Source organism: Leuciscus leuciscus, assembly GCF_965113295.1.
Source record: "Leuciscus leuciscus genome assembly, chromosome: 22".
NCBI lineage: Eukaryota > Metazoa > Chordata > Actinopteri > Cypriniformes > Leuciscidae > Leuciscus > Leuciscus leuciscus.
The window spans coordinates 20,711,169-20,720,192 of record NC_138746.1 but is presented as its reverse complement, the minus strand read 5'-3'; the positions used below and the strand labels follow the sequence as shown (position 1 = coordinate 20,720,192).

The 9,024-nt window shown below is 39.8% G+C and overlaps 1 protein-coding gene across 1 annotated transcript; it reads left to right on the top strand.

Moving 5' to 3' along the window:
• Positions 1–1,809: 1,809 nt before the first annotated feature.
• srd5a2b (steroid-5-alpha-reductase, alpha polypeptide 2b) lies at positions 1,810–3,982 on the top strand. Its single transcript, XM_082154324.1, has 5 exons — positions 1,810–2,135; positions 2,663–2,826; positions 3,036–3,137; positions 3,267–3,417; positions 3,538–3,982. The coding sequence occupies exons 1-5, from the start codon at positions 1,861–1,863 to the stop codon at positions 3,602–3,604; spliced, it is 759 nt and encodes a 252-aa protein (XP_082010450.1). The 5' UTR covers positions 1,810–1,860; the 3' UTR covers positions 3,605–3,982.
• Positions 3,983–9,024: the final 5,042 nt, after the last annotated feature.

Below are 9,024 nucleotides of genomic sequence, written 5' to 3'. Positions count from 1 at the left end.
TGGCACCCTGGACAAAGACACTGCATGCCAATTTCATCGGACTAACGGTTGGGTGCGGTTATAGCCATTTTCATGATTTGTTCACTGTTATAGTGCCACCAAGTGGCCAATCATCACGATTTTTTCATGTGACCTAAGATTGAGCTCATAAACATGTGTCCCGAGTTTAGCAAAAATATCTCTTTCCGTTCACAAGTTACAGCCGTTTTAGTAAAAGTGGCCCCGGTCACATCGAACATTTTGGTTCCCCTTAGCCATCATCGAATTTAAAAAAAATTATTATTGATAGTCACTCTCCAGAGAATGTTTCTGCAGTGGTTTGGTTCTGATCAGGCCAAAAACCTAGGACTAGTTTGCAAAAGTAGGTTTTTCAAAAAACCTCAATTTACTCGAAAATGGCGCATGAAGGGCGAGCAAATCCAAGGCATGCATTTTGTCCACATTGAGCCAAGGATTCCAACGATATAAGATACTTGAGCCTATGCCAAATGGTTTAGGAGTTATGAGCCATTACGTACTTTTCACCGATGGTGCGCCCCCGTCAGGCCGTTCGGGGCGCGCCTTTGGTGACGTTGTAAATCGTACGGGGTGAGTACTACCAGCCCTCAAAGTTTCAAGTCTCTACAACTTACGGTTCGGTCTGCCCGATCAGTTTTAGATGGAGAATGCCCATTTACCTCACTGAACTGTAAACACTGAACTCAACATCATAATAATTAATTGGTTTAGGGTAAACTTAAATTAAACAAATTAGTTCAATCAAACTAACTTTTATAAGTATTTTGAACTTGCTTTTTCTTTTGAGTTCACAAAACTGACACATTTGAATTAATCTGAACTTGTTTCTTTTAATTTAGACAAACTGAAATTTAACTGAAATTGGGCTGGGATTTCTATTTCCCAGCAAGCTGTGTCATGACACTCGAAAGGGAGAATAAATGCTCAAATGAAGTGCTATATGATGAGTTATTTTTTTTGGTAACACTTTACAATAAGGTCTCATTTGTTAACATTAGTTAATGAATTATCAAACATTAACAATGAGCAATATCTTACAGCATTTATTAAACTTGGTTAGTAAACAAAAATGCTCATATTCATGTTAGTCACAGTGCATTAATTCATGTTAACAGATACAAAATTTGATCTTAAAAATGTATTAGCAAATGCTGAGATTAACATTAGCTAAAATTAATAAATGCTGTAGAGGTATCGTTCATTGTTATTGTTATTTACTAATGTTAACAAATGAAACCTTATTGTAAAGTGTTACCGTTTTTTGTGCAAGACCAATGTTAAGTGGGAGATTTAGTAGTGTTTAATGTTTAGCTATGCTAATGTAGAAGAGTTTCTGTTATGTTTTTTTTTTAGGGTTACCATCATGGTAACGAGTGGAGCATGAGCTTGGTTTGAGAACAGATGTTATGTTCTATTGTAGTACTTATTGCTATGCTATGCTAATGCTATCAAAACATTGTGTTACATCCTTCTGAACACAAAATATACAGGATTATTAACAACAACATCGTCTTCTTACAGATGAAAAAAACAATAGCCAAGCCTCACATACATGCTTGTGTTTTGATACCATTCCATTCCATGAAAACCGATGCTCCCCACCAGTGCATAAGTGGAAAAATCTCTCGCAATATGTTAAAAAAGGAAATCTGTTTGAAAAAGGCAATCTCACATTTCAGCAGGGTGCAAACTGTCGCATGATCAGGATTCGGCTCTCCCTCTGCTTTTGGGGAGGAGCTGCTCTGAGACGCTGTGTTTGCAGAGCTCTGGTGAGGGGTTAAAGAGGGGAGATACAACATTAGGCTCAAACCTGGTCTGGACTTGGACAGATACTCAACCTCCATGCAGTGCCAGGAGCTCCTCGTGCAGGGCCTGAGTTTGGGGATGATCCTGGGTGGGGTAATGCACTTTATATGTCTCAGGAAGTCTCACGCTGCCTATGGCCGCTACGTGGACACCTTGGGCAGCTCCATGATGGTGCCCGCAAGGCTAGCATGGTTCCTCCAGGAGCTTCCTGCTCTCTTGGTGCCCCTGCTTTTGATGCTGATCACAGATGGAAAACACAGCACTGGGAAACACCTGATGCTCTGGACCTTCTGCTTGCATTACTTTCAAAGGTAAGCCTGATGGGACAAACATTTGTACAAACAATTTTACAACATTAATGAAAGATCACTAAGTATAAAATGCAGATATTATAGGCCAGAGCGGATGACTGCATATAAATCATAGCAACTTTATAATGTCATTGGCATGTCGTCAGAGAGGTTTTGCTTCCATTCACTTTTTTTTTTTTGGTATGCAAAAGTTCAGTTAAGCCATTTCACAAACCTGGATGTATTAGCTCACCCAGAACAAATGAGGAAAAAATAACCCTTAATTCAAAGACAAAAGGGAACGGACTGGGTGGAATGTTCTGGATTCCTGCTTCTTTAACAATCATACTGTGCTGACAATAACTTGAGGCTGCGGAAATGTAACAATATTTGATTTGAGTAATTAACTCAATCAAAAGCTGGTGAATGATGTGAGAAATGCTTGAATTTAGGATTGTGAGCAGGTGTTCGCAGACACACAATAACAGTCGAAATGTAATGCACTGTAGGCAGATGACCTAACATACAAATAACATTCTGGTTTCCAGGAGCTGCATCTACTCTCTGCTGACCAAAGGGCGGCCGTATCCGTTCAACATCATGCTGTTAGGGATGGTGTTTTGCTCTATTAATGGCTTCCTGCAGGCACACTATCTGCTGCATTGTGCTACATATAACAACACATGGTTTTCTGATGCCTGTTTGCTAGCCGGTAAATGTGTTTACTGAAATAATTATTATAATAAAATTGTGTGATATATATATATATATATATATATATATATATATATATATATAAAATTTGCTTATCGTATTATCGTTAATAAAAAATACAAAAATTACTTTAGATAAATTGCTTGTTAAATGTTTATAAAAAGTTGTATGTTTATTAAACACATTTTTTTAACTGTATTTCTCTAGGCCTAATCATATTTTTCATAGGAATGGGAGTTAATATTCACAGTGACCACATTCTTCGCAGCTTGAGAAAACCTGGAGAAATTTCCTATAAAATCCCGAGAGGTATTTGAGGGTCTTTTAATGTTAGCAACACTCATCATTCACTGTCTTTATTTCTGTCTCTGTAAGCAAACTGCAATTAGCTTCGCTGAATAAATGCTGAGCTGATTTATGTGTTTATTTTATCTGCAGGCGGCTTATTTGAGTATGTGTCTGGTGCAAATTTCTTTGGGGAGATAGTACAGTGGCTGGGCTACGCTGTTGCTACCAGGTCCTTACCCACATTTGCTTTTGCTTTTTTCACAACTTGCTTCATAGGCCCAAGAGCCTATCACCATCACAGGTAAGTAAACCAAAATTAACAAATCACTTACAGAATTATTAAACAGTACGTCTTCAACATGTTTTCAATAGTATTTGATTGATTTAGAAAACTACATGTGGTTTCTCTAATGTGTTCCAGGTATTATCATGAGAAGTTCAAAGATTTCCCCAGATCAAGAAGATCTCTCATACCCTTCATCTTCTGAGCAGATAAATGTAGTAGCGTTCTGACAGAAATAAATAATTCATCTTCTTAATTGCTCAGTGTTGTACACCTGTCCTTTTGGTTTGTTTTCATTGATTGATTTAGCATACAGTAAGTGGGAATTATTGGCACAAATAGGAACATTTATGACTTGAATATCTTACCAGATTGTGTGTAATGGTTTTGACTTCCTGTATGATAAAGGATTAATCATATAAAAGGACACTTTACTACAACTTAATCTTTTTTTTATTATTTCTACAGTATGTTATTGCAGTTGTTAGTATATTTGTGTGTTACTATGTGTAACTTTTATATTACTTCCTCTATCCCAGCTTAATATGTAGAGACAACTGTGAGTTGTTTGATTTCCTCAAAAAGTTTAAACTGTATGACTCTGTGGTGCTTTTAAAACATGAACATCTCAGCCATTCAAGACAATTGCATGATTTTGTGTTTACAGGATTATCTGTTTGCTGAACAATGCCGTGTTTGGTGTTTACACCAATTGTTGATTGAAAACAATAATTATTTTGCTAACAATCATAATTTTGGTGATGCAAATTATGCATAATTTCACTTCATATTTAAAGAAGAAAATATAATGAACAGAAAAATGATGTTTTTTATAAAATGCTGTTAATCTAAAGTGGTTTAAGGAACACTATGGCCCTCTGTTGGTTAAACTACAAAACTGCATGCATTTTGCAGAAGAACATTGTTTTGGTTTTGCTTCGGATCTGCATGACTGTGCCAGGACTTTGCAGTGAGACATGTTGTACATGTTACAAAAAAAGTAGGTCTGCACAATGAATAAATTTACCACACAGTTTTGCATGTGTGTGAGACAGAGATGATGGTTTGTCTGAAGCGAGTTTGTTGTGTGCTTGTTTGTGTGTTATCTATGACTCTCCAATATTTTGCTAGCGGTGGTTGTCAATCACAGGCATGTCTGTTGAAAAGAATGGCCAATCAGAGGTGATAACTGTAGGTTTTCGTGTGAGTGAGCTGAGGCTCACTTTGTGTAGGCTATATAATCATTTAATAATTTGAAAAAGGTTTTGTTTGCCATGCAGAGGACCAATGTCCACGTATACTGCAAAGTTTTAGAAGTGAATGAGTGGTCCTCTGCAGCTATCTACTGGTTGTAGTGGTACTTTTGTCATTTCTTTTCGAAAGTGTTTGTTTTCCAGCAGATGTCAAAAATTGTCCACTAAAGCATTGCACAATCCCCTTCGAGTTGGTCTCTCAACATTGCGTAATAGCTTACACTTTGGGGAAACTCCTTTCTCCGAAATTGCTGAAGCCTAATTGATTCACGCTATTGCAATAGCCAATGGCGCCTGAGCACTCGCAAGGTGGGTGGGCCCAGCTGCAATATAGGTAGCGCAGAGCGGAAAATTATCTTAGAATCTTTCTCCATCACTTCGAGTGATGTCCCATCACTCCTCCGCAGAGCGGAAAATTATCTTAGAATCTTTCTCCATCACTTCGAGTGATGTCCCATCAATCCTCCCATCCACCATAGATAATTTCTCAAATTGCTTATCTAATCTGTCTCAGCTGCTGCCTGAACCCAAACAAACAGATGAACTAGAAGAACTAACTAGCACTATGAGCACCATTCTCTCTAGAACATTGGATGTGGTTGCACCTATTCAATTAAAAAAGGTCAGAGAGAAAAATAAAGCACCATGGTATAACAATACTACGCATGTTTTAAAGAGAGAAACCCGTATTTTAGAGCGTAAATGGAAACAAACTAATTTAGAGGTCTTTAGAATCGCGTGGAAAGACAGTATGTCACGTTATAAAAAGGCCCTAAAAGCGGCCAGGGCTGAGCACCTCCGCAAACTAATAGAAAACAACCAAAACAATCCAAGGTTTTTATTTAACACCGTGGCTAGACTAACAAATAAACAGACGTCACCCAAACAAAATATCCCGTTATAGTTCAGTAGTAATGATTTCATGAACTTCTTCACTGAGAAAATAGAAAGCATCAGAACCACAGTTGTAAACGTTCAATCTTCAATTGCGCCTTATAATTCAGCTTCAATTATCACCCCGCAAGAACAATTACAGTGCTTTACAACTATAGAACAAAAAGAGTTAAATAAACTTATCACTTCATCTAAAACAACAACATGTTTATTAGATCCTATACCAACTAAACTACTGAAAGAAGTGTTACCTGTAGTGGAAGAGCCTCTCCTCAATATTATTAACTCGTCTTTATCTTTAGGTCCTAAATGTTTAATTCCAAGAACATTTAAACTGGCAGTTATAAAACCTCTCATTAAGAAACCACAATTAGATCATAATAATCTAGCAAATTATAGACCCATTTCAAATCTTCCATTTATGTCTAAAATATTAGAAAAAGTGGTGTCCGCTCAACTGGGCTCTTTCTTGCAACAAAATGATATCTATGAAAAGTTTCAGTCTGGATTCAGACCGCATCATAGCACTGAAACTGCGCTCGTTAAAATCACAAATGATTTACTTTTAGCTTCTGACCAAGGCTGTATCTCAATACTAGTTTTACTTGATCTTAGTGCTGCGTTCGATACTATAGCTCACACATTACTCTTAGATCGACTACAAAATGATACTGGTGTTCAAGGACAAGCATTAAGCTGGTTCAAATCATACCTATCTGACCGCTACCATTTTGTCTATTTAAATGGAGAAAAATCGATCATAACTCCAGTAAACTATGGAGTGCCGCAGGGATCTGTGTTAGGCCCTCTGTTATTCTCAATATATATGATGCCACTTGGAAATATTATAAGGAAACATGGAATTAGTTTCCATTGTTATGCTGATGACACTCAAATATATATTTCATCAAGGCCGGATGAAAACGCTAAATTTTCCAAATTGACAGAGTGTGTTAAAGATATAAAAGATTGGATGACGCGTAATTTTCTTTTATTAAATCCAGACAAGACAGAGGTAATACTTATCGGTTCAAAAAACCGCCCACAAAACCTCGCACAATACAACTTTAACATCATAGGATGTCCTGTTACTTTATCCTCTACATTAAAAGACCTGGGTGTTATACTCGATTGCAACCTGTCTTTTGAAAATCATATTTCATATGTTACAAAAACAGCCTTTTTCCACCTTAGAAACATTGCTAAGCTACGTAATATGCTATCAGTTTCTGATGCAGAAAATTTAGTTCATGCATTCATGACCTCGAGACTGGATTACTGTAATGCTTTATTAGCTGGTTGTCCTGCATCCTCAATAAACAAGCTACAGTTAGTCCAAAATGCCGCCGCTAGAGTTCTTACGAGATCAAGAAAATATGATCATATAACACCGATTTTATCATCACTGCATTGGTTACCTATAAAGTTCCGTATTAATTACAAGGTATTGCTACTGACTTATAAAGCCCTAAACGGCTTAGCTCCAGTCTATTTAACGGATCTTCTATCGCCCTATAATCCATCGCGCTCTTTAAGATCACTAAATTCAAGGCTTTTGGTCATACCTAGGATATCCAGAACCACCAAAGGAGGGAGAGCATTTTCACATTTGGCTCCAAAACTCTGGAATAGTCTTCCTGATACTGTTCGTTGCTCAGACTCGCTCTCCCAGTTTAAAACTAGATTAAAGTCGCATTTCTTCAGCCAGGCATTCATATAATCCTACAGTTCAAACTACAATCCGGCCTCTAGCTCATAAATGCCAGAGGAGAACTGGCCCCCGACTGAGCCTTGGGTTCTCCCAAGGTTTTTTTTCTCCATTAGGTCACCTGATGGAGTTTTAGGACACCATTAGGTCACTTGATGGAGTTTTTCGGTTCCTTGCCACTGTTGCCTTTGGCTTGCTCAGTTGGGGATATTTTGGGGATATTTAATTTAATTTTATCAATCAATAAATTCCTCTTGAAACAAACTTTGTTGTATTATTTTAATTTAATACTGTGAAGCTGCTTTGATACAATCTGTATTGTGAAAAACGCTATTCATGGGTTTCATCCGGTCCCTTTCCACAGGTGTATAAAATCAAGCACCTAGATTATGAATGCAGACTGCATTGCGCTTGATTAATACACCTGTGGAAAGGGACCGGATGAAATCCATGAATACAAATAAACTTGACTTGACTTGACTTCACTCACTTCACTTGAGAAGAGCAGACAATGCGAGAAGCAAACCCCTCCCCCCTGTGATCCGGTGAATCAATGAGATGCAACTTCGAGGATGCCGCCTGTGGGACGGGCCCATAGAGTTCCCGGACTCGCACGACGACTCCGTGTTGTGCTTTCACCCATGGCGAAGCCGTGCTAGGTGGATGTGATTGCACTCCTGCGAGGACCTGCCAATCAAGATTCTCAGCGCAAGGCTCACTGTTGTGCTCAACAGCAACCTGCCAGCAATCACGCCTCCCACTCCTGAGAGGCCGCAAACAGCTCCCTCGGGAAGCTCTGCTGGTGATAAACGCCAGCCCAGCGCCCACGTTCTCATCGCCCACCAGAAACCCCGGTCTCCTACACTAAGCACAGCCTCTGCCCTTCTTCTGACGCGCAGGACCTGGTCTCTTTTGGCTATGGAGAATACGACACAATGTCCACCAATGCCTCCAACCCAGGTGCCTGGTCTGAGGCCCCACTCCAACTTCTCTGGACAAGGATGTCATGAATATTCTTTTGGAGGCCGTGGCCAATATGGCCCTGGAATGGTCCGTCCCAGAGCAGCCGGTGAAAAAGTGGAAGGACGGGTCTCAATGCAGACTGCCAGTCGGATGCCCAGCAGAGACCAGCTCCTTTCTTCCATGAGCTCTACGATGAGCTCAAACGGTCATGGCCCTCCCCTCTCAGTGGTGGATGGGGCGGACGACCCTGGTTTCGCCCGGTCGCCTCCCGTTAAAGAGGCGTTGCAGCTCACCTGTGTCCGTCCCACGGATGGAAGTCGAGTTTGCTGTCTTCTAGGCCAAGTAGGACTACAGTCCACATCGCCGAGAAGACATACATTTCGGCTGGACACAAAACATCTGCCCTTCATACAATGGCGATCCTGCAGGTGTTTCAAACTAGACTCCTGAAGTCCCTGGCTGAGGAAGTCCCGGACCTGGAGTCATTTCGCAAGCTGTGCACAGCAGTAGATCTCGCCCAAGGAGTCAGGCGCAGCATGGGCAACCTGGTAGTGCTGCAGCAGCATGTGTTCTCACGCTCACAGAATTGTGTGACTCAGACAAATCAACGCTGCTTGACGCCCCAGTGATCCCCTAAGGCCTCTTTGGTGACGGCGTAAGGGTTTTCTCAGAAAAGTTTGCGGAGGCGCAAAATCAGTCTAAAATGATTACCCTTTCATTTAAAAGTTTGCAGATTTGGCCGTTTGAATATTTGCAAACAGTGCAGGTCACTGACTCTAGCAGCATCAAATAAGACTTATGTGGTCT